At 49.2% G+C, this 26,245-nt stretch overlaps 2 protein-coding genes and 2 long non-coding RNA genes across 4 annotated transcripts; all 4 read right to left on the bottom strand.

Moving 5' to 3' along the window:
* Nucleotides 1-9,661: 9,661 nt before the first annotated feature.
* Nucleotides 9,662-15,122, bottom strand: LOC135824783 (uncharacterized). Its single transcript, XM_065337488.1, has 3 exons — nucleotides 13,551-15,122; nucleotides 10,101-13,226; nucleotides 9,662-9,959 (listed from the first exon to the last, which is right to left on the bottom strand). The coding sequence occupies exons 1-3, from the start codon at nucleotides 14,728-14,730 to the stop codon at nucleotides 9,682-9,684; spliced, it is 4,584 nt and encodes a 1,527-aa protein (XP_065193560.1). The 5' UTR covers nucleotides 14,731-15,122; the 3' UTR covers nucleotides 9,662-9,681.
* A 24-nt stretch (nucleotides 15,123-15,146) lies between these two features.
* LOC135824782 (uncharacterized) lies at nucleotides 15,147-15,687 on the bottom strand. The gene is made up of 2 exons (XR_010554947.1): nucleotides 15,586-15,687; nucleotides 15,147-15,444 (listed from the first exon to the last, which is right to left on the bottom strand). It is a non-coding gene; the product is annotated as an uncharacterized LOC135824782 (long non-coding RNA).
* Nucleotides 15,688-15,983: 296 nt separating this feature from the next.
* Nucleotides 15,984-20,601, bottom strand: LOC135824279 (uncharacterized). Its single transcript, XM_065337010.1, has 2 exons — nucleotides 19,029-20,601; nucleotides 15,984-18,712 (listed from the first exon to the last, which is right to left on the bottom strand). The coding sequence occupies exons 1-2, from the start codon at nucleotides 20,206-20,208 to the stop codon at nucleotides 15,984-15,986; spliced, it is 3,909 nt and encodes a 1,302-aa protein (XP_065193082.1). The 5' UTR covers nucleotides 20,209-20,601.
* A 23-nt stretch (nucleotides 20,602-20,624) lies between these two features.
* Nucleotides 20,625-21,165, bottom strand: LOC135824986 (uncharacterized). Its single transcript, XR_010554996.1, has 2 exons — nucleotides 21,064-21,165; nucleotides 20,625-20,922 (listed from the first exon to the last, which is right to left on the bottom strand). It is a non-coding gene; the product is annotated as an uncharacterized LOC135824986 (long non-coding RNA).
* Nucleotides 21,166-26,245: the final 5,080 nt, after the last annotated feature.

The following is a 26,245-nucleotide window of genomic DNA, read 5'->3' as shown; positions in this document are numbered from 1 at the left end:
ACGTGCACTGCACGTGCACCCAGGGTCGAAACTGTACTCCATTTGTGTATGTCGCGTGTCGCATGTCGCAAAAGTTGAACTTTCTTCAACTTCTGCGACAGGTGCATTGCGACAGCTTGCGACAGGTTGCGACAGCTCGCGACAGGCAGTTTCTTGTCGCAACTGTCGCAAATCGCGTGTCGCGTCGCAGAAAGTTGTATTGTGAATCGGGCTTAAAGCGGGATTCACAGAAGCTTTTTTGCGATGCGACACGCGATGCGACAGGCGCGAACCCGGGAAAACCCCAAATCGCAGCCATGTCGCACCCCACGCAACTGACGCAACTGGGCCATCGCATGCCATCGCAGAAGTTGAGCTTGGCTCAACTTTTGCGATGCGATGCGATGCGACAATCGATTTGGTGTACGATTTTGACCTTTTCTACAGCAAAGTTGTACGAAGGTGCAAGAGTTGCCTATAAATTTTTACAAGTTGTGTCAAACCGCGCGAATATCATGGTGACGTACCCAAATCAGCAAAACTTTGTCGCATCGCTGACTTCTTCTGTGAATGGTATTTCGCGAGTTCGCATCGCACGCATCCATCGCAGATCGCGTCGCATCGCGTGTTGCATCGCAGAAAAGCTTCTGTGAATCCCGTTATTAAAGGCCGATTCACAATACAACTTTCTGCGAGGCGACACGCGATTTGCGACAGTTGCGACAAGAAATTGCCTGTCGCGAGCTGCCGCAAGCTGTCGCAAGCTGTCGCAATGCACCTGTCGCAGAAGTTGAAGAAAGTTCAACTTTTGCGACGTGCGACATGCGACATACACAAATGGAGTACAGTTTCGACCCACGGTGCACGTGCAGTGTACGTGCAGTGCACGTGCATAGTACTTCTTGTGCATGAGGATGGCGAAAGGCTAAAGGGACAAGCCCAACTATTTTTGCGGATTTTCTGTCATAAAAAATAAACGTCACAGGCTGCTCTTCGTAGGTGTCCGCGTCCCAGCGGTCCGGGCAAGCGACCGCACCTCAGTGGGACACTTGGCCGTGGCTTTTGTACTGCAATCTGTGGGAGAGCCTTTCCAGGGGTAGTACACACCTGGCCTGGGTACCAGGTATGGACGAATCCCTGGTACATGGTGTTGATCCTTTTTTGTTCCTTTCCTTTTTATTTGTTTTTGCTGAGAAAGAAACGTTGCTGTTTCTGTTCCCGCCAGCGCCTTTGCTCTAGTAAAACATTGCTGGCTGATAAATGGTCATTGCTCGTGATGCCAAAGGTGAAGGGAATCTGGGTTTCTTGCCATTTGCAACTCCCTGTCTCTGAAAATGTAGCTTGTACAGTAGCTCCGAGTATGTTAGTTTTTCGACGTGCCAGACCTATTGGTATGAGCTGCAGAGATGAGGAGCAACGAAGGCGTTGGATTAATGCGTTGGATTGATGCCAATAATGGTGTTTATGGCCGGACAACGCCAGCGGTTTTCACTTGTCAGGAGGACAGTCAAGTTGGAGCAGGCAGATGACGGATTATTAATTTTGGCGCATTTTTTTGCAGAGTGGGTGGCTTGCCGAAGAGAATCATCTCAGTACCTCATGGTTACTAGTATCTGACAAATGCCTCTTATTGCTAGTCTGCATTAGAGCATAGCAGAATTGGTCATGTCACAAGTACTAGTAGTGTCAAGACTTGATGTGCTACGATTGTACTCAGATCATGTGGCAACTTCACGGTAATTCGTCCTGCCACTTTACGCTCTCCCGGAATTCCCTGCAGAAGTCACGTGCCTGTGCAGGGGACAACGTGTTTGCATTGCTTACTGATGCAAGCGGATGGAGTGCAGAGCAGATAAGAAGACATAATCTGGCTATTCAAATAGCTTCGGCTGCTATTAATTGGCTGGACTCCTGGAAACGTGGGCAAGAATCTAAACCAGTCCACGGAAACGATGTGACGCCACACAGGAAGCTAAATGGCAAACCAATCAAGTTCTTTGGTAATGAAACCTTTCACCAACGTTGTCCGGTTTCATGCCTAGTGTCACTCACACAAGACCAATGGATGCCACATGTACCTAAAAGATACGCTGTTGATCAACCACAACTCCAATACCACTGAGCAGCGTCTTCTATACAGATCCAATTAGATATTGAAGTATATGAGTCGAAGTTGCTGGTATAGTCTCTCCTAATGACCGCGTATTTGGCATAATTTTCTCTATACTGCACTCTAGAGCTACTTACCTTTTCCGACATTGAACTCAGGCAGTGACCACTCGCCCACAGAATGAGCCAATTGACACAGACACCAAGTACCATGTGCATTCGTCGCAAGAGAGACACGCAAGTTTGCAAGTGCAGTGGATGTACACCCACTGATTTTCTCTTATGCCAACGATATCAGACATGACCTGAGTGAAACATATCAAGACTAGCACAGCATTACTGCCCAATTCCGTAATTATAATTATTGCGATGCCTTGTGAAAGGATTCTCAATGCACACCTGGTCTACGCCACACGGAATACATCGGATGATAATGACCAAGACAGCTGCCTATGTCTTTCTCTTTCCCTCTCTCTCTCTCTCTCTCTCTCTCTCTCTCTCTCTCTCTCTCTCTCTCTCTCTCTCTCTCTCTCTCTCTCTCTCTCTATCTTCATCTATATCTATCTATCTATCCAATCTGGGGACAGAACTGTTTCGTCCTTTGTGGACTCATTAGCACAGCACAGAGAAATGAGGCCGAACCTGATTGCAATGAAAAATAAATTCCAAAGCCATATTTAAACCAGGGCCGAATATACTGTGCCAAAAATATCTCTCTATCTATCTCTATCTCTTTATCTCCTTGAGGGCACACTGGGTCCCCTGTTTTCGCAATTCTCCACCTATCAACTCCCTTCTGTGTTTGTGTGTGTGTGTGCGTGCACGGGTGCAGGGTATATGCGCACATATCTTTCCTTCTCTTCCTGTCTTTACCTGGTTTGTGAATCGGCTTTTTAATCATATTTTTTTTCGGCTCACTGTTTTATGAGTTCACCTCATTATTGCACACAGGCAAGCAGTCAGGCAGCATTACAACAAATCAGCTTTGCTTCACTCCTGTACAGTAGTGTCTACTACACTCTGCTTTCGCCGCATTCGACAACTCTCAGCACTCTAGATCTGTGTGCATTATGCTGCTACCTACTTGTATTATACTACTTCAGTATTAGAAATCCAACGAACGAAATCTCTCGTATCTGTGTGTCTCCACATGTTTCTCTGTCTGTCTGTCTCTCTATTCTATTAATATATCTATCTGTCTGCCTCTCTCTCTCTCTCTGTGTCTATGTGTCTCTGTCTGTGTCTTGGTTTTTCTGTATGCCTGTCTTTGTCATTCTCTAGCTGTCTGCCTATCTCGTTCTGTCCGTGTGCCTGTCCCTATCTGTCTGTCTGTCCATCTGTCTGTCTGTCTGTCTTCCTTTCTGTTTCTCTGTCTCCATCTGTCTGTCTCTGTTTTTCTGTCTGCTTCTCTTCTTCAGTCTTTCTCTGTGTGTCTCTCTTTGTCCCTCACTCGGTCACTGTTCTCTGTCTCTTTCTTTCTCAGTTTTCTCTCTCTGTTTTTGTGTGTGTGTGTGTGTGTGCGTGTGCGCGTGTCTCTCTCTCTCTTCTCTTCTTCTCTCTCCCCCCCCCCCTCTCTCTCTCTCTCTCTGTGTTTCTCTGAATCTTCGTCACGGCCTTTCTGTCTGCCTATCTGTGTTTGTCTGTGTAACTCTCCAGCTGTCTCCCTGTCTTGGTCTGTCTCTGCTTGTCTCTCTCTGCTTGTCTCTCTATGTTTGTCTGTCTTCTTGGCCCTGTACTTATGTCGCTGTTTCTCCGTTTGCTTCTCTTCTGTCTCTCTCTCAGTCTCTGTGTCTTCTTCCTTCTCGATCTGCCTCTCCCTTTCTTAGTTTTTTTCTCACTGTCTCTCCCTAAGGACCCTCTGTCTCTGGCTCCCTGAGTCTTTGTGTCTGTCTCTCCTTTTGTCATTCATTATGTGCGTCCCTCTGTTTCTGTCTCGGTCTTTCTGTGTCTGATTGTCTGTATCTGTCTGTTTTCTCCTCAGTCTGTGCTTTGTCTCTTTCTCTCTGAGTCTGTGTCTCTGTCGCTCTTTATGCGCAGCATCCCTCCGTTTCTGTCTTTCTGTGTCTGTCTGTCTGTCTCTATCTCTCTACCAGCCGCTGTTCTACACATAATGAAATTGTGTGGCACCGCGCACGTGGCTATGCGTGGGACATTCACACGCACACACACACACACATCCGTACGCTCGATCATACAAGTACATGTAGTAGTGAAGAATTCACCTCAGACACATTATTAAAACGTATCTCTCTTTCTCTCTCTCTCTCTCTCTCTCTCTCTCTCTCTCTCTCTCTCTCTCTCTCTCTCTCTCTATGCCTGCCACTGTGCTGCATATACAGTTAGTGAAATTGAATGGCACAGAACACGTACATGACTGTATATTTACGCACACATGGGGCATTCACGGATGCACCCACACACACCATGTATACGCCCGTCGCAAGAGAAGCACCAAATCTGCAAATGCACACCCACACACACACACTTGTACGCTCGATCATACAAGTACACACACACACACACTCATACGCTCGATCATACAAGTACAATGTAGATTATGTAGTAGTGAAGAATTCACATCAGAGACATTAAAACGTCTCTCTCCCTCTCGCTCTCTCTCTCTATGCCTGCCACTGTGCTGCATAATATTATACAGATAGCGAAATTGGTGTGGCATATAACATATACATGACTGTATATTTACCCACGGGCCAAGCGTGGGACATTCACGGATGCACACACACACACACACACCACACCACACACATGGCCTGCAGCAAATAACATTTCATAGCTACAAGACCTTCAAAGAAAGTCATGGTGTCAAGAAGATAGACACGTACAAGGATAATTGTAAAGTATAAATTATATTATACATGTACATGTAGCAGGGATATTCTCAGAGAGTCAAACTACCGGATGAAATGGCAAACGAAAGTCTCAACTTCAGAGAGTAGAGTAGAGAGTAGAGTGGGTGGGTGTGCAGACCAGCGAAGGTCATAACAAATTGATAATAACGTGTAACCAATGCCGGCAATGGATAATGTGTGAGCGACCAAAGAGGCGTACATAGCATTACCTGTACCACCATAAACACACCTTGACCTTGCCCATTGCGTAGCAATGATACCGCATTGTTATTTCTCCAGTCCACGACAGAATGACTGATGGCGTTTCAGGTCGCCGCTTCGACGGAACATGCGGCCGCAGGCGCAACCGTAGCCAGCAGCAGAGGGTGCCTTGTGTGGTCGATGGGCAATGGCACGCCACTCCGGATGGTTCTGGGCTGCATCGTACCATCCACATGTTGGTACCGGTGGCTCAACCGGCTCAAAGTCATGCATAACAACGTCCCTCCACCTCTTGCGTGGATCACGCGCGGGGCGCGGGGCAGGCAGTTCACCGAAGAGAACACACTTCGGCAACCGGTGATCTTCCCTCCGTGCCACGTGTCCAAGCCAGCGCAAACGTCATTCCCGTATGATGTGACCAATGTCCTCAGGCACTCCAAGGGCCTTTGCAAGGGCTGAGGACGTTGCGTGGGTCTCCCATTGCTGCCGTCGCGACACTCCAACGATAGATCTGACACATTGATGGTGGAAAAGGTTGAGGTGTCGTAGGTCCGGAGCCTTCGTTGTCCAGGTTGAGGCGCCGTACAGGAGGGTAGAGAGCACCACGGCAACATACACGCGACGACGACACTGCAAACTCAGTGACCGGTTCTCGGATACGGCTTGCTTCAATTGCAAGGAACTAAATACGGCAAGCAAATCGAGGGACATTAGGTGCAAACCTCGTTGTTCTAGTTGTCTAGACTGCACGGGGTCTTGAAAATACTGAGCCTCCACGTTGTATCTGTGTGGCATGTGGCATCCGTTGATCTCGTTTGAGTAGTAGTAGGCATGCACTGCATTATGTTTTGATGAAAGGTTCGATAGCTGATGAATGGGTTTATCATTTGGCTTCCTGTGTGGGTATTGCTTCTGTGGATTGGTTTGGAGCAATGTTCAGATAGTCCAGGCATCAGGCAAATTTATAATGGCGGTCCAAGCTAGTTGAATATCCGGATCACTTTTTCTCATCTGGTCTACACTCCATCCGCTTGCATCCGTAAGCAATGCAAACGCATTGTCCCTTGCACAGGCACGTGACTCCTGCAGGCAATTTTGGGAGAGCGTAAAGTGGCAGGACGGATATTCCCGTGAAGTTACAACATGATCTGAGTATAATCGTAGGACATCAAGTCTTGACACTACTTGTGACATGATCAATTCTGCTATGCTCAATAATGCAGACTAGCAATAAGAGGCATTTGTCAGATACTAGTAACCATGAGGTACTGAGACGATTCTCTTTAGCAAACCACCCACTCCGCTATAAATGCTCAAATAATCTGTCATCTGCCTGCTCCAACTTGACTGTCCTCTTGACAAGTGAAAATCGCTGGCGTTGTCTGGGCCATAAAACCATTATTGGCATTAGTCCAACGCCTCCCTTGCTCCTCATCTCTGCATCTCGTAACGATAGGTCTGGCACATCGAAATCTAAAACTAAAATACTTGGAGCTCTTATTTGTTCAAGCTATATTTTCAGAGCCAGGAAGTTGCAAATGGCAAGAAACCCAGCTTCTCTTCACCATTGGTATCACGAGCTATGATCATTATCAGTGAGCAACGTTACTAGAGGAAAGTCGCTGGAGTGAACAGAAAGCTTTCCAAGCAGCAACGTTTCTTTCTCAGCAAGAACAAATAAAAATGAAAGAAGCAACACCAAGGATTTGTCTATCCCGGTATAGGTACCGGGGTGTGTGTAGCCTCTGGCATGGCAAGGTTCTGCCACAGATTTCCAGTACAACGGCCACGGACAAGTGTCCCACAGAGACGCGAAACCGGGAAAACCCCAAATCGCAGCCATGTCGCACCCCACGCAACTGCCGCAACTGGGCCATCGCAGGCCATCGCAGAAGTTGAGCTTGGCTCAACTTTTGCGATGCGATGCGATGCGACAAGCGATTTGGTGTACGATTTTGACCTTTTCTACAGCAAAGTTGTACAAAGGTGCAAGAGTTGCCTATAAATTTTTACAAGTTGTGTCAAACCGCGCGAATATCATGGTGACGTACCCAAATCAGCAAAACTTTGTCGCATCGTTGACTTCTTCTGTGAATGGTATTTCGCGAGTTCGCATCGCACGCATCCATCGCAGATCGCGTCGCATCGCGTGTCGCATCGCAAAAAAGCTTCTGTGAATCCCGCTTTAAGCGGGATTCACAGAAGCTTTTTTGCGATGCGACACGCGATGCGACAGGCGCGAAACCGGGAAAACCCCAAATCGCAGCCATGTCGCACCCCACGCAACTGACGCAACTGGGCCATCGCATGCCATCGCAGAAGTTGAGCTTGGCTCAACTTTTGCGATGCGATGCGATGCGACAAGCGATTTGGTGTACGATTTTGACCTTTTCTACAGCAAAGTTGTACAAAGGTGCAAGAGTTGCCTATAAATTTTTACAAGTTGTGTCAAACCGCGCGAATATCATGGTGACGTACCCAAATCAACAAAACTTTGTCGCATCGCTGACTTCTTCTGTGAATGGTATTTCGCGAGTTCGCATCGCACGCATCCATCGCAGATCGCGTCGCATCGCGTGTCGCATCGCAGAAAAGCTTCTGTGAATCCCGCTTTAGTCCTACCCATGAGGATGTCGCAAACATGAAGAATATTGTGAACCGTGTGTCGCTGTCGCAGCTCGTCGCATGTGTCGCAAGTCGCATGTCGCGTCGCAGAAAGTTGTATTGTGAATCGGCCTTAAAGCGGGATTCACAGAAGCTTTTTTGCGATGCGACACGCGATGCGACGCGATCTGCGATGGATGCGTGCGATGCGAACTCGCGAAATACCATTCACAGAAGAAGTCAGCGATGCGACAAAGTTTTGCTGATTTGGGTACGTCACCATGATATTCGCGCGGTTTGACACAACTTGTAAAAATTTATAGGCAACTCTTGCACCTTTGTACAACTTTGCTGTAGAAAAGGTCAAAATCGTACACCAAATCGCTTGTCGCATCGCATCGCATCGCAAAAGTTGAGCCAAGCTCAACTTCTGCGATGGCCCAGTTGCGGCAGTTGCGTGGGCCGCGACATGGCTGCGATTTGGGGTTTTCCCGGTTTCGCGCCTGTCGCATCGCGTGTCGCATCACAAAAAAGCTTCTGTGAAGGCCGATTCATACTTCATTTTTTGCGACGCGAAAGCGCGATGCGAAAGTGCGAAATGTCTTGCGTTGGCGACGGCTGATTTATACTTTTCAGGTCATTTTGCGAGACGCCGCGAGTCGCACTTCACGTGGTCAACTTTTTTGCAACTAAAAAATGTTGTTCTCTTGGCAACGGGAAGTTGTGCCGGGAAACTGCAAAAATCCACTGACATGATGTGGTTCTCGTGTTTCTTTTCATTTTGAGAGAGACGAGCGCAAGAGCAAGAGCAAGATGGATATGGACACAGCGTTGGATGTCGCAGCAGCCTGTTTGCTGCTAGCTGCTGCGTTTCAGCGTCGGAGGACAGCACGGACCAGACGTTGGTGTGTTCGTCCGTATTACCAGCACAGGTTAGAGCGAGGGTCGTACCAGTCAGACATTGTGCAAATGAGAAGTGTAGACGAGAGCCTGCACTTCAAGTATGTGCGTATGTCCCCGGCTGTTTTCGACCGCTTACTCGTCCTGATAGAGCCGTTCTTGCCGGTGAGGCGTCAGCTGAATTCCGCAACAAGACCAGAAATCACCAATGCGGAACGATTAGCCCTGACGCTGCGATATCTGGCCTCAGGAGAGTCCATGCAGAACATTGCTATCCAGTTCCGTGTGGGCCACTCCACTGCCCACCACATCATTATCGATGTATGCCAAGCCATCTGGGCTGGTCTTGTGGACAAATACATGCAGTGCCCTTCAAAACCAGCTGAATGGGCTGCTGTAGCTACTGATTTCTACGCGAGGTGGAACTTCCCACACTGTAGTCCACAAGCCAGCCGGGTTTTATTTATTTTTCGTTCCCATGTGAGGTGCACAAGGATTTGATGTGTGGAGCAGATAGAGCATTCAGAGTGCTTTCCCATGATGTGTCACTTATGCCAGTAACCCGGGGCTTTGTTGACCAAAACATGGAAACAAATGGTTTCCTGCGTTGCCATGGCAACAACAAGCAAAATCGTGTATTAAAGCCACTTCTGCATGGCTAAAAAGGAAAATTCTTTCAACATTAAATAGATACAAGCAAATGTAATCTGTGTGCCAAGTTTCAACATGATAGCACCACCTAGACTACTCAAAAGCACACATCAAGTTATAACATAGTAACGAGTTGGCAATTGGCATGCACAGAACGACTGTAGTAGAATTATCCTAATCATGAAAAGTAATACATTCCAGCTTAGCATGATGTACATGTATGTACAGTATTTACAGCATCGAATCAATCCAGAGATATTACTCCTCTCTGTAGGAGACTAACAGTACATAGCAAGAGCGGATCATTTGCTATGGTAGATGGCTATACCGGTAAGTACATTGTATAAGCGACCAGCGAAGAAGTGTTTCACTGCACAGCTTGCAGTGTGTCATCTGCTTCCAGAGATGAAGCAACGTCTTCCTGAACCGTGTCCAGAGTTGGGCAGTTGGTGCAGGCAACTCCTGCCGAGTTGTGGCGACACTGGCAGGCATCTGTGCATTTCAAAGTATGGCGCCGGCATGAGCAGTTCCCACTGCTACAGCCTGTCTTGCAGCCACAGCTGAGGAACTCAAGGAGTGCTCGGGGCGCTGGGGGTAGGCTCAACCAAGAAACGGCAAGATTGCCATCGCTATTCAGACACCAGCCTGTACAAAAAGGAGTGCACCGAAAGAGGAACTGATCATCCACAAGGCAATATTAAAAAAGTTAACACAGTTTTTTTTTAATAATGCTTCTTCCTAGCTTCCATGCACCACATTCTAAAACAGTAACCTTGAGCCTCTTACCTTGATTATTCTCGTGTGGAGCAGGTATGTCTGGTATTGCAGCAAGACAAAGGCGCCACACAGCAGCCTGATAGTTGGCCCTGGCGCAGTGCTTGACGAAGGCATCATGGCATGGAGGAAGCTGATTCGACTGCAACGTTTTCGTGCAGAACAACTGATACCTTGCATCGTTGACCTTGGTGCAACTTTTTGCATTGTAGAGAAGGCACAGAAACGTCTCCAGGGAATCAGTGACATCACCAGGAAGTCCGTCAAAGTTACAACCAACACGGGCGAAGATTGCCTTGTAGTCGGAGTGGGCTGGGGAGCACAGCAACTTGAAGGCAGATTTCTTGCCATGGTGCGCAAAGGAACTGACTGCGTCACAGCCGGTAAAGGCATGGAATGCCGGCAGAGCATCACACACCTCTCTGCCCAACTTTTCGCTGACGGCATTGACCGGTATCTTCCGTGTCTTGTTGCCAGTTCCAGTTAGGAAGTGTAGAGCAGCAGGGATGCGATTCGTGACTGATACAGCAAGAACTAACACATCGGTGTCCGGTGACTTGATGGTCACGTTCGCGTGACCTGCTGCCGCCGCATTGCTGGCATGGAGAAGGAGCCTCGTGTCAGCTTCTTCATGCGTCGATTTAAGGCTCGCAACAGGAGTATGGACACCCACACCATCTACGCATCTTACCGTGCTACATGATTGCCTGGAAGTTGTCACAAGCTCCTTGCCATCAGGAATCTTCTGCATCTGCTCGGGACGCTGCCATTCTGTGAACAAGAAGGCTATCAGCTCCTCCTGGTTCGTGCCCAGCGAAAGATACTTGTTAAATTGCCGAGGCATTCGTTGGGACCGGTTTGTCAGATGCAGTCGCAACACTCCATCGGCTGCACGAGAGCTCCTTTCTAAGTTCTTGATGGAGATGTCACGGTACGTGTCCACAACGAAGTCCACTCGGGTGTACTTAGAAAAGTAGCCGCAGAGCTGTTTCAGGACTACTGCAGCAAACTCTCCAAATGATGCAGGCGCTTCGCTTAGCTTCTGGGTCCTGATCATTGCCATAGCATCAATAATCAGGGCTCCATTAGCAGCAGCAGTGTTGGTTGGAGGTGCAGTCGATATGCCATCGGTGAGCAGAGTAAGTAAAGCAGACTTGTTTGTCTTCACGAGAGCTCCTGATGTAGAGGCAATTGCCCAAGGCAATTCACCTAGTGGGTATGACATCACCTGCCGCATATCCATTTCACGCGTTTGAGCAATCAAGGCCATTCGAGAGAAAGTAGACCTGTCTGCACGAAGGATGTCGGTGTTGCTGGTCGATGCCGTCTTCTTTGCTTTCTTCTTGGTGAAGGTCTGCAGGTTCTGCTTCTTCAGTGGATCATGGAATCCCTTAGCGGATTGCCCAGCAGTCAACCGTTCATGGAGGAACTCATGAAAACAAACCTTGCCACGCTCTTCAGCCGTTCGAAGGTCCTGGGCAGCTTCCTTGGATGCTTCAACGCCAGATGCAAGATGGATTAACTCCATGCATGGCTGTTTGGATGATGAAATGAATGGATTGCGAAGCATGGAGACGGTACCGATCATTTGGAGGACATCCTTCTCATCCCGCACCATTCTGCCCTTCTGGCAATCCTTGTGAAAGGTATCTCTCTCTTCAGTACTGTCATCAAGGCCACAGTGTTCCAAGCAAACATCAGCGACTGCTGCACGGTCATGTGCTGTGAGCACCCAGCGCTGTACAGTAGCAGGATGGCGGCTGAACCCAATTATACCGCCTGTGGTTTTTGTGGCTCGATTGATCGATTGTTCAATAGCTTGGTCGGACGCTACTCGAGCAAAAGGGTTGGATGACCGTTGCACCGAGAACCCACCCTGCTCCAGGAAGGCATGAGCTTCTGGGTGGTTCGTTGGCAATTGGGTCATGTCGAGCCAGTAGAACGACATGAACCGGGCATAGTTCACTCGGTCATATGCAAAACACCAGGGAAGCATATCCCGCACACAGACGAGATGCAACTTCCAGTTGCCAGTGCGACTAGCCCTGACAAACCGCAGTAGCAGATCCACCATGCTGATGTACGATGACCATAGTCCAAAGTTTGGAACCAGCTGGGACTGCTGTTGGCAAAATTCCTGGTATTTGATGTAGAGGCTCCGCAAAGCAGGAGAAGCAGTAACCCGTGACAGGTTGTCACTGGTGATGCACATCTCCAACTCTTGAAAGGCTGAGGAGAGAGGTATGTCAAGCTCAGTCAAGTTGCTGGCATCCACAAATTCCTTCCAGCGCAACCGTTCCAATGCCTCGGAAGCAATCTTGTGGAATCGCATACCCCGGTTGTATTGCCGACCATCCAGGGCAGAGGAGGCTGATGCAGTTCCAGCAACACCAGATTCCACAAGCAGATCCAACAGACCGGCATCGCGAAACCTCTTCCCGATGATTGCCAGAAAGGTGCAAGCAATATGAAAAGCACCTAGTCTCAGTACAATAGGCGCAAACTCTTCTCCTCGTTGTGTGACAATGTCCACGGCCTTGGCGTAAATGGCTTGGTCGAAAACAATCAACGTGAAGCTCAGATCAGAGTTTTGACACCTTCGTAGGCACTTGGTCAGCAATGCATACACGGTTGAAGACTCGGTTGGTGAAGCATTCATCACAGGGCAATATCCAATCCTGGATTTCGGTGGTACATCCTTGCGGCTCACCAGTGCGTTGAATGCTGACCATGATGGCACTTTTTGCTCGGGTAAATCAGACAACACTTCAACGACCGGGTCAAGGAGCTCTCCACTTCGACTGGATCGACAACGCCTCCAGGTGAAGTCGTTCAGCGCCACAGCATCACCATCCGACATAACACCTTCCAGTTGCTGCTGTGTCACAGCCGGCCGCCTCGCAGGGTTTACATTCTTGGCGCAAACGATGTCTGCAAATACTTCTGGCTGTATATCCAGGGCTCTTTTGCGCTTCCGGTTCCGCTCATGGCCTTGTGCTCCAGGCAGCCATGTGCCATCACCCTCACTACTCAGAATTGGCTGCACAACAATCGTGTTGGTGCAGTGAGTGGTGCCCTTCCCGTCCACTGTCTCCTCGTTCAAGTCATTATTGTCAGCAACATGATAGAATGGTGTACCTGCAGAATATGAGAGAAACAAGAGGGAGAGAGAGAGAGAGGGGGGGGGGGGGGAGAGAGCGAATGAGAGACATACACACACAATACACACAGACACAGACACACACACACACACACACACACATACAGACCTTTTTGTAGGATAAAGGGATATCATATTATCACACATACTTGGCGACAAACATTGCACAGAGGACATGCCATTTCGGCTACAGGATTGGTATTTGTCAAATTGACCATTACAAGGATATGCAATATCGAAAGCAGTGTAGGGTTATGAAGTATAAACAGCATTCAACTACATGGCTATGCACAAGCCCTTACTTGGATTGATGACGTCTGGAAGCTGATCCACAACATGCCCGGCAACTAGCTTGTCCTCTGCCATCTTGGTCTCTCTTTCCAACACTTGCGAGTAGGCAATGCAATGACCCAAGCGGTTTAACATTGTGGTCAACTTCTCACTCCGGAACAGATGGTGCAGGGTCAATGCCAAGACTATGTGCTTGGGTGGAATTGCCGAGGCAGTGGCAAACATTACATCCTGCGCAATGGACTGAACACGCCGACACGTTGCTGGATCTTCTACTGAGATCTTGGTTGACTGCACAACAGCATGATACTTGTCTGACATAAGCCACACCAGGAAATTGTGCAGCATGTCCGGTACACTGGCACTTGCATCGTCAACTGAAAGCCCTGTGCACTCGTCAAAGTTGTGCTCCTGACAGAGGACACGCAGTGACCGTGCAGCATGGTACACTGTACCCACATCCGCACCGCTGCTCATTGGTGCAGTTCGCTGAACCACTTCACTAATGGCGACATCCTCATCGCTATCCACATTGCCAAAAGCACCTGCGCTATGGGCATGGGCGATTAAGGTGGGGGCATTAACAGTGGCGTAAACAAGCTCACACTTGCGGCGAGCTGCAGGTCTCACAAACGTGAGCTCTGTTCCATAATTATCAATTAAGTAGCTCTTAACAAAATCATTACGAACGGTCAATGCATTTGTTGTGTTGTAAACAGATGTCAACTGATTTATGTCCAACACTTCATTCTGGTGAAAAAGTCGGTGTTGGATGTTGGCTAAGAAAGCACACTCCTTACCATCATCACCAGGGGCCTGCTCCTCCTCCTGCTCATCAACCACTGCAAGGGTTGTGCTGTCACTCTCCAGGCGTGACAAGGACACCTCACGAGTGTAGGCCTGATAGCAGTGTCTGTGATAAAAAACTTCTCTGGAAATAAGGCTGCCGCCGCCAGAGATGGCAATGATAATTCGGTCGTCCTTACGGATGGACGCAGCCCTTTTTAATTTGGCTTCAGCGTCCTCCGTAAGTAGCTGCGAGAGGTTCTGCCTGGTGGAACGGTTTGGAATTTTCTTTTTCACTTGGCCACAAAAGAGACAGAGTGCGTGACCTGGTGCTACGAGGGGCACATCAATTGATTGCCGGGTGATGCGACGGCTGGGAGCACTACCGCCGTCAAAGCTGGCCATGAACACAGTGCTACTTATACCTAACTAACTACCAACCTAAAATCAAAAGACATAATGGAAATCTAACAGGAAAGCTACGAAAACGCATTCACTTCTGTTCTAATTGTTTTGAGTCTCTGACTGAAGAAATGTGCCACGTGGAGTACCATGTGGACCGCCAATTCAAATTTGAGCAGATACTGTGCGTACTCTGAACGATAAAAGTGCAGCTTGCAAGCAATGTCGACAATCGAAAACGAAGGTCGAAACACTCGCCAAACAAGGCTTTGGCCCCAGGAAAACCATCAACTCTTCGCGATTATGAGGTCACAGAGACCCTTTCTCGCGGATCCTGAAGAGATTTCTTTGTGCACCCATACATGGAACGAGATTCCAAAAACGTCAATTTTTTTCGCCTGGGCTTGTGGACTATATAAGCGACCAGCGAAGAAGTGTTTCACTGCACAGCTTGCAGTGTGTCATCTGCTTCCAGAGATGAAGCAACGTCTTCCTGAACCGTGTCCAGAGTTGGGCAGTTGGTGCAGGCAACTCCTGCCGAGTTGTGGCGACACTGGCAGGCATCTGTGCATTTCAAAGTATGGCGCCGGCATGAGCAGTTCCCACTGCTACAGCCTGTCTTGCAGCCACAGCTGAGGAACTCAAGGAGTGCTCGGGGCGCTGGGGGTAGGCTCAACCAAGAAACGGCAAGATTGCCATCGCTATTCAGACACCAGCCTGTACAAAAAGGAGTGCACCGAAAGAGGAACTGATCATCCACAAGGCAATATTAAAAAAGTTAACACAGTTTTTTTTTAATAATGCTTCTTCCTAGCTTCCATGCACCACATTCTAAAACAGTAACCTTGAGCCTCTTACCTTGATTATTCTCGTGTGGAGCAGGTATGTCTGGTATTGCAGCAAGACAAAGGCGCCACACAGCAGCCTGATAGTTGGCCCTGGCGCAGTGCTTGACGAAGGCATCATGGCATGGTGGAAGCTGATTCGACTGCAACGTTTTCGTGCAGAACAACTGATACCTTGCATCGTTGACCTTGGTGCAACTTTTTGCATTGTAGAGAAGGCACAGAAACGTCTCCAGGGAATCAGTGACATCACCAGGAAGTCCGTCAAAGTTACAACCAACACGGGCGAAGATTGCCTTGTAGTCGGAGTGGGCTGGGGAGCACAGCAACTTGAAGGCAGATTTCTTGCCATGGTGCGCAAAGGAACTGACTGCGTCACAGCCGGTAAAGGCATGGAATGCCGGCAGAGCATCACACACCTCTCTGCCCAACTTTTCGCTGACGGCATTGACCGTGCATCTTCCGTGTCTTGTTGCCAGTTCCAGTTAGGAAGTGTAGAGCAGCAGGGATGCGATTCGTGACTGATACAGCAAGAACTAACACATCGGTGTCCGGTGACTTGATGGTCACGTTCGCGTGACCTGCTGCCGCCGCATTGCTGGCATGGAGAAGGAGCCTCGTGTCAGCTTCTTCATGCGTCGATTTAAGGCTCGCAACAGGAGTATGGACACCCACACCATCTACGCATCTTACCGTGCTACATGATTGCCTGGAAGTTGTCACAAGCTCCTTGCCATCAGGAATCTTCTGCATCTGCTCGGGACGCTGCCATTCTGTGAACAAGAAGGCTATCAGCTCCTCCTTGTTCGTGCCCAGCGAAAGATACTTGTTAAATTGCCGAGGCATTCGTTGGGACCGGTTTGTCAGATGCAGTCGCAACACTCCATCGGCTGCACGAGAGCTCCTTTCTAAGTTCTTGATGGAGATGTCACGGTACGTGTCCACAACGAAGTCCACTCGGGTGTACTTAGAAAAGTAGCCGCAGAGCTGTTTCAGGACTACTGCAGCAAACTCTCCAAATGATGCAGGCGCTTCGCTTAGCTTCTGGGTCCTGATCATTGCCATAGCATCAATAATCAGGGCTCCATTAGCAGCAGCAGTGTTGGTTGGAGGTGCAGTCGATATGCCATCGGTGAGCAGAGTAAGTAAAGCAGACTTGTTTGTCTTCACGAGAGCTCCTGATGTAGAGGCAATTGCCCAAGGCAATTCACCTAGTGGGTATGACATCACCTGCCGCATATCCATTTCACGCGTTTGAGCAATCAAGGCCATTCGAGAGAAAGTAGACCTGTCTGCACGAAGGATGTCGGTGTTGCTGGTCGATGCCGTCTTCTTTGCTTTCTTCTTGGTGAAGGTCTGCAGGTTCTGCTTCTTCAGTGGATCATGGAATCCCTTAGCGGATTGCCCAGCAGTCAACCGTTCATGGAGGAACTCATGAAAACAAACCTTGCCACGCTCTTCAGCCGTTCGAAGGTCCTGGGCAGCTTCCTTGGATGCTTCAACGCCAGATGCAAGATGGATTAACTCCATGCATGGCTGTTTGGATGATGAAATGAATGGATTGCGAAGCATGGAGACGGTACCGATCATTTGGAGGACATCCTTCTCATCCCGCACCATTCTGCCCTTCTGGCAATCCTTGTGAAAGGTATCTCTCTCTTCAGTACTGTCATCAAGGCCACAGTGTTCCAAGCAAACATCAGCGACTGCTGCACGGTCATGTGCTGTGAGCACCCAGCGCTGTACAGTAGCAGGATGGCGGCTGAACCCAATTATACCGCCTGTGGTTTTTGTGGCTCGATTGATCGATTGTTCAATAGCTTGGTCGGACGCTACTCGAGCAAAAGGGTTGGATGACCGTTGCACCGAGAACCCACCCTGCTCCAGGAAGGCATGAGCTTCTGGGTGGTTCGTTGGCAATTGGGTCATGTCGAGCCAGTAGAACGACATGAACCGGGCATAGTTCACTCGGTCATATGCAAAACACCAGGGAAGCATATCCCGCACACAGACGAGATGCAACTTCCAGTTGCCAGTGCGACTAGCCCTGACAAACCGCAGTAGCAGATCCACCATGCTGATGTACGATGACCATAGTCCAAAGTTTGGAACCAGCTGGGACTGCTGTTGGCAAAATTCCTGGTATTTGATGTAGAGGCTCCGCAAAGCAGGAGAAGCAGTAACCCGTGACAGGTTGTCACTGGTGATGCACATCTCCAACTCTTGAAAGGCTGAGGAGAGAGGTATGTCAAGCTCAGTCAAGTTGCTGGCATCCACAAATTCCTTCCAGCGCAACCGTTCCAATGCCTCGGAAGCAATCTTGTGGAATCGCATACCCCGGTTGTATTGCCGACCATCCAGGGCAGAGGAGGCTGATGCAGTTCCAGCAACACCAGATTCCACAAGCAGATCCAACAGACCGGCATCGCGAAACCTCTTCCCGATGATTGCCAGAAAGGTGCAAGCAATATGAAAAGCACCTAGTCTCAGTACAATAGGCGCAAACTCTTCTCCTCGTTGTGTGACAATGTCCACGGCCTTGGCGTAAATGGCTTGGTCGAAAACAATCAACGTGAAGCTCAGATCAGAGTTTTGACACCTTCGTAGGCACTTGGTCAGCAATGCATACACGGTTGAAGACTCGGTTGGTGAAGCATTCATCACAGGGCAATATCCAATCCTGGATTTCGGTGGTACATCCTTGCGGCTCACCAGTGCGTTGAATGCTGACCATGATGGCACTTTTTGCTCGGGTAAATCAGACAACACTTCAACGACCGGGTCAAGGAGCTCTCCACTTCGACTGGATCGACAACGCCTCCAGGTGAAGTCGTTCAGCGCCACAGCATCACCATCCGACATAACACCTTCCAGTTGCTGCTGTGTCACAGCCGGCCGCCTCGCAGGGTTTACATTCTTGGCGCAAACGATGTCTGCAAATACTTCTGGCTGTATATCCAGGGCTCTTTTGCGCTTCCGGTTCCGCTCATGGCCTTGTGCTCCAGGCAGCCATGTGCCATCACCCTCACTACTCAGAATTGGCTGCACAACAATCGTGTTGGTGCAGTGAGTGGTGCCCTTCCCGTCCACTGTCTCCTCGTTCAAGTCATTATTGTCAGCAACATGATAGAATGGTGTACCTGCAGAATATGAGAGAAACAAGAGGGAGAGAGAGAGAGAGGGGGGGGGGGGGGGGAGAGCGAATGAGAGACATACACACACAATACACACAGACACAGACACAGACACACACACATACAGACCTTTTTGTAGGATAAAGGGATATCATATTATCACACATACTTGGCGACAAACATTGCACAGAGGACATGCCATTTCGGCTACAGGATTGGTGTTTGTCAAATTGACCATTACAAGGATATGCAATATCGAAAGCAGTGTAGGGTTATGAAGTATAAACAGCATTCAACTACATGGCTATGCACAAGCCCTTACTTGGATTGATGACGTCTGGAAGCTGATCCACAACATGCCCGGCAACTAGCTTGTCCTCTGCCATCTTGGTCTCTCTTTCCAACACTTGCGAGTAGGCAATGCAATGACCCAAGCGGTTTAACATTGTGGTCAACTTCTCACTCCGGAACAGATGGTGCAGGGTCAATGCCAAGACTATGTGCTTGGGTGGAATTGCCGAGGCAGTGGCAAACATTACATCCTGCGCAATGGACTGAACACGCCGACACGTTGCTGGATCTTCTACTGAGATCTTGGTTGACTGCACAACAGCATGATACTTGTCTGACATAAGCCACACCAGGAAATTGTGCAGCATGTCCGGTACACTGGCACTTGCATCGTCAACTGAAAGCCCTGTGCACTCGTCAAAGTTGTGCTCCTGACAGAGGACACGCAGTGACCGTGCAGCATGGTACACTGTACCCACATCCGCACCGCTGCTCATTGGTGCAGTTCGCTGAACCACTTCACTAATGGCGACATCCTCATCGCTATCCACATTGCCAAAAGCACCTGCGCTATGGGCATGGGCGATTAAGGTGGGGGCATTAACAGTGGCGTAAACAAGCTCACACTTGCGGCGAGCTGCAGGTCTCACAAACGTGAGCTCTGTTCCATAATTATCAATTAAGTAGCTCTTAACAAAATCATTACGAACGGTCAATGCATTTGTTGTGTTGTAAACAGATGTCAACTGATTTATGTCCAACACTTCATTCTGGTGAAAAAGTCGGTGTTGGATGTTGGCTAAGAAAGCACACTCCTTACCATCATCACCAGGGGCCTGCTCCTCCTCCTGCTCATCAACCACTGCAAGGGTTGTGCTGTCACTCTCCAGGCGTGACAAGGACACCTCACGAGTGTAGGCCTGATAGCAGTGTCTGTGATAAAAAACTTCTCTGGAAATAAGGCTGCCGCCGCCAGAGATGGCAATGATAATTCGGTCGTCCTTACGGATGGACGCAGCCCTTTTTAATTTGGCTTCAGCGTCCTCCGTAAGTAGCTGCGAGAGGTTCTGCCTGGTGGAACGGTTTGGAATTTTCTTTTTCACTTGGCCACAAAAGAGACAGAGTGCGTGACCTGGTGCTACGAGGGGCACATCAATTGATTGCCGGGTGATGCGACGGCTGGGAGCACTACCGCCGTCAAAGCTGGCCATGAACACAGTGCTACTTATACCTAACTAACTACCAACCTAAAATCAAAAGACATAATGGAAATCTAACAGGAAAGCTACGAAAACGCATTCACTTCTGTTCTAATTGTTTTGAGTCTCTGACTGAAGAAATGTGCCACGTGGAGTACCATGTGGACCGCCAATTCAAATTTGAGCAGATACTGTGCGTACTCTGAACGATAAAAGTGCAGCTTGCAAGCAATGTCGACAATCGAAAACGAAGGTCGAAACACTCGCCAAACAAGGCTTTGGCCCCAGGAAAACCATCAACTCTTCGCGATTATGAGGTCACAGAGACCCTTTCTCGCGGATCCTGAAGAGATTTCTTTGTGCACCCATACATGGAACGAGATTCCAAAAACGTCAATTTTTTTCGCCTGGGCTTGTGGACTATATAAGCGACCAGCGAAGAAGTGTTTCACTGCACAGCTTGCAGTGTGTCATCTGCTTCCAGAGATGAAGCAACGTCTTCCTGAACCGTGTCCAGAGTTGGGCAGTTGGTGCAGGCAACTCCTGCCGAGTTGTGGCGACACTGGCAGGCATCTGTGCATTTCAAAGTATGGCGCCGGCATGAGCAGTTCCCACTGCTACAGCCTGTCTTGCAGCCACAGCTGAGGAACTCAAGGAGTGCTCGGGGCGCTGGGGGTAGGCTCAACCAAGAAACGGCAAGATTGCCATCGCTATTCAGACACCAGCCTGTACAAAAAGGAGTGCACCGAAAGAGGAACTGATCATCCACAAGGCAATATTAAAAAAGTTAACACAGTTTTTTTTTAATAATGCTTCTTCCTAGCTTCCATGCACCACATTCTAAAACAGTAACCTTGAGCCTCTTACCTTGATTATTCTCGTGTGGAGCAGGTATGTCTGGTATTGCAGCAAGACAAAGGCGCCACACAGCAGCCTGATAGTTGGCCCTGGCGCAGTGCTTGACGAAGGCATCATGGCATGGTGGAAGCTGATTCGACTGCAACGTTTTCGTGCAGAACAACTGATACCTTGCATCGTTGACCTTGGTGCAACTTTTTGCATTGTAGAGAAGGCACAGAAACGTCTCCAGGGAATCAGTGACATCACCAGGAAGTCCGTCAAAGTTACAACCAACACGGGCGAAGATTGCCTTGTAGTCGGAGTGGGCTGGGGAGCACAGCAACTTGAAGGCAGATTTCTTGCCATGGTGCGCAAAGGAACTGACTGCGTCACAGCCGGTAAAGGCATGGAATGCCGGCAGAGCATCACACACCTCTCTGCCCAACTTTTCGCTGACGGCATTGACCGTGCATCTTCCGTGTCTTGTTGCCAGTTCCAGTTAGGAAGTGTAGAGCAGCAGGGATGCGATTCGTGACTGATACAGCAAGAACTAACACATCGGTGTCCGGTGACTTGATGGTCACGTTCGCGTGACCTGCTGCCGCCGCATTGCTGGCATGGAGAAGGAGCCTCGTGTCAGCTTCTTCATGCGTCGATTTAAGGCTCGCAACAGGAGTATGGACACCCACACCATCTACGCATCTTACCGTGCTACATGATTGCCTGGAAGTTGTCACAAGCTCCTTGCCATCAGGAATCTTCTGCATCTGCTCGGGACGCTGCCATTCTGTGAACAAGAAGGCTATCAGCTCCTCCTTGTTCGTGCCCAGCGAAAGATACTTGTTAAATTGCCGAGGCATTCGTTGGGACCGGTTTGTCAGATGCAGTCGCAACACTCCATCGGCTGCACGAGAGCTCCTTTCTAAGTTCTTGATGGAGATGTCACGGTACGTGTCCACAACGAAGTCCACTCGGGTGTACTTAGAAAAGTAGCCGCAGAGCTGTTTCAGGACTACTGCAGCAAACTCTCCAAATGATGCAGGCGCTTCGCTTAGCTTCTGGGTCCTGATCATTGCCATAGCATCAATAATCAGGGCTCCATTAGCAGCAGCAGTGTTGGTTGGAGGTGCAGTCGATATGCCATCGGTGAGCAGAGTAAGTAAAGCAGACTTGTTTGTCTTCACGAGAGCTCCTGATGTAGAGGCAATTGCCCAAGGCAATTCACCTAGTGGGTATGACATCACCTGCCGCATATCCATTTCACGCGTTTGAGCAATCAAGGCCATTCGAGAGAAAGTAGACCTGTCTGCACGAAGGATGTCGGTGTTGCTGGTCGATGCCGTCTTCTTTGCTTTCTTCTTGGTGAAGGTCTGCAGGTTCTGCTTCTTCAGTGGATCATGGAATCCCTTAGCGGATTGCCCAGCAGTCAACCGTTCATGGAGGAACTCATGAAAACAAACCTTGCCACGCTCTTCAGCCGTTCGAAGGTCCTGGGCAGCTTCCTTGGATGCTTCAACGCCAGATGCAAGATGGATTAACTCCATGCATGGCTGTTTGGATGATGAAATGAATGGATTGCGAAGCATGGAGACGGTACCGATCATTTGGAGGACATCCTTCTCATCCCGCACCATTCTGCCCTTCTGGCAATCCTTGTGAAAGGTATCTCTCTCTTCAGTACTGTCATCAAGGCCACAGTGTTCCAAGCAAACATCAGCGACTGCTGCACGGTCATGTGCTGTGAGCACCCAGCGCTGTACAGTAGCAGGATGGCGGCTGAACCCAATTATACCGCCTGTGGTTTTTGTGGCTCGATTGATCGATTGTTCAATAGCTTGGTCGGACGCTACTCGAGCAAAAGGGTTGGATGACCGTTGCACCGAGAACCCACCCTGCTCCAGGAAGGCATGAGCTTCTGGGTGGTTCGTTGGCAATTGGGTCATGTCGAGCCAGTAGAACGACATGAACCGGGCATAGTTCACTCGGTCATATGCAAAACACCAGGGAAGCATATCCCGCACACAGACGAGATGCAACTTCCAGTTGCCAGTGCGACTAGCCCTGACAAACCGCAGTAGCAGATCCACCATGCTGATGTACGATGACCATAGTCCAAAGTTTGGAACCAGCTGGGACTGCTGTTGGCAAAATTCCTGGTATTTGATGTAGAGGCTCCGCAAAGCAGGAGAAGCAGTAACCCGTGACAGGTTGTCACTGGTGATGCACATCTCCAACTCTTGAAAGGCTGAGGAGAGAGGTATGTCAAGCTCAGTCAAGTTGCTGGCATCCACAAATTCCTTCCAGCGCAACCGTTCCAATGCCTCGGAAGCAATCTTGTGGAATCGCATACCCCGGTTGTATTGCCGACCATCCAGGGCAGAGGAGGCTGATGCAGTTCCAGCAACACCAGATTCCACAAGCAGATCCAACAGACCGGCATCGCGAAACCTCTTCCCGATGATTGCCAGAAAGGTGCAAGCAATATGAAAAGCACCTAGTCTCAGTACAATAGGCGCAAACTCTTCTCCTCGTTGTGTGACAATGTCCACGGCCTTGGCGTAAATGGCTTGGTCGAAAACAATCAACGTGAAGCTCAGATCAGAGTTTTGACACCTTCGTAGGCACTTGGTCAGCAATGCATACACGGTTGAAGACTCGGTTGGTGAAGCATTCATCACAGGGCAATATCCAATCCTGGATTTCGGTGGTACATCCTTGCGGCTCACCAGTGCGTTGAATGCTGACCATGATGGCACTTTTTGCTCGGGTAAATCAGACAACACTTCAACGACCGGGTCAAGGAGCTCTCCACTTCGACTGGATCGACAACGCCTCCAGGTGAAGTCGTTCAGCGCCACAGCATCACCATCCGACATAACACCTTCCAGTTGCTGCTGTGTCACAGCCGGCCGCCTCGCAGGGTTTACATTCTTGGCGCAAACGATGTCTGCAAATACTTCTGGCTGTATATCCAGGGCTCTTTTGCGCTTCCGGTTCCGCTCATGGCCTTGTGCTCCAGGCAGCCATGTGCCATCACCCTCACTACTCAGAATTGGCTGCACAACAATCGTGTTGGTGCAGTGAGTGGTGCCCTTCCCGTCCACTGTCTCCTCGTTCAAGTCATTATTGTCAGCAACATGATAGAATGGTGTACCTGCAGAATATGAGAGAAACAAGAGGGAGAGAGAGAGAGAGGGGGGGGGGGGGGGGGAGAGCGAATGAGAGACATACACACACAATACACACAGACACAGACACAGACACACACACATACAGACCTTTTTGTAGGATAAAGGGATATCATATTATCACACATACTTGGCGACAAACATTGCACAGAGGACATGCCATTTCGGCTACAGGATTGGTGTTTGTCAAATTGACCATTACAAGGATATGCAATATCGAAAGCAGTGTAGGGTTATGAAGTATAAACAGCATTCAACTACATGGCTATGCACAAGCCCTTACTTGGATTGATGACGTCTGGAAGCTGATCCACAACATGCCCGGCAACTAGCTTGTCCTCTGCCATCTTGGTCTCTCTTTCCAACACTTGCGAGTAGGCAATGCAATGACCCAAGCGGTTTAACATTGTGGTCAACTTCTCACTCCGGAACAGATGGTGCAGGGTCAATGCCAAGACTATGTGCTTGGGTGGAATTGCCGAGGCAGTGGCAAACATTACATCCTGCGCAATGGACTGAACACGCCGACACGTTGCTGGATCTTCTACTGAGATCTTGGTTGACTGCACAACAGCATGATACTTGTCTGACATAAGCCACACCAGGAAATTGTGCAGCATGTCCGGTACACTGGCACTTGCATCGTCAACTGAAAGCCCTGTGCACTCGTCAAAGTTGTGCTCCTGACAGAGGACACGCAGTGACCGTGCAGCATGGTACACTGTACCCACATCCGCACCGCTGCTCATTGGTGCAGTTCGCTGAACCACTTCACTAATGGCGACATCCTCATCGCTATCCACATTGCCAAAAGCACCTGCGCTATGGGCATGGGCGATTAAGGTGGGGGCATTAACAGTGGCGTAAACAAGCTCACACTTGCGGCGAGCTGCAGGTCTCACAAACGTGAGCTCTGTTCCATAATTATCAATTAAGTAGCTCTTAACAAAATCATTACGAACGGTCAATGCATTTGTTGTGTTGTAAACAGATGTCAACTGATTTATGTCCAACACTTCATTCTGGTGAAAAAGTCGGTGTTGGATGTTGGCTAAGAAAGCACACTCCTTACCATCATCACCAGGGGCCTGCTCCTCCTCCTGCTCATCAACCACTGCAAGGGTTGTGCTGTCACTCTCCAGGCGTGACAAGGACACCTCACGAGTGTAGGCCTGATAGCAGTGTCTGTGATAAAAAACTTCTCTGGAAATAAGGCTGCCGCCGCCAGAGATGGCAATGATAATTCGGTCGTCCTTACGGATGGACGCAGCCCTTTTTAATTTGGCTTCAGCGTCCTCCGTAAGTAGCTGCGAGAGGTTCTGCCTGGTGGAACGGTTTGGAATTTTCTTTTTCACTTGGCCACAAAAGAGACAGAGTGCGTGACCTGGTGCTACGAGGGGCACATCAATTGATTGCCGGGTGATGCGACGGCTGGGAGCACTACCGCCGTCAAAGCTGGCCATGAACACAGTGCTACTTATACCTAACTAACTACCAACCTAAAATCAAAAGACATAATGGAAATCTAACAGGAAAGCTACGAAAACGCATTCACTTCTGTTCTAATTGTTTTGAGTCTCTGACTGAAGAAATGTGCCACGTGGAGTACCATGTGGACCGCCAATTCAAATTTGAGCAGATACTGTGCGTACTCTGAACGATAAAAGTGCAGCTTGCAAGCAATGTCGACAATCGAAAACGAAGGTCGAAACACTCGCCAAACAAGGCTTTGGCCCCAGGAAAACCATCAACTCTTCGCGATTATGAGGTCACAGAGACCCTTTCTCGCGGATCCTGAAGAGATTTCTTTGTGCACCCATACATGGAACGAGATTCCAAAAACGTCAATTTTTTTCGCCTGGGCTTGTGGACTAAGGGCCCATGTTCACTCTTTTGTACAAACAATGGACGCCGCCGCCCCGCGGCCGGCCCTTGCCGCTTCTGTCACGTGGTCCTTGCCAGCCACGTGGTCCTTGCCTGCCAATCACGTGATAATGCCGGTCCCACATGCACAGGACACG

The sequence above is a fragment of the Sycon ciliatum genome, chromosome 9 (assembly GCF_964019385.1).
Source record: "Sycon ciliatum chromosome 9, ocSycCili1.1, whole genome shotgun sequence".
Lineage (NCBI taxonomy): Eukaryota > Metazoa > Porifera > Calcarea > Leucosolenida > Sycettidae > Sycon > Sycon ciliatum.
This window is presented reverse-complemented; position numbering and strand designations above follow the sequence as displayed.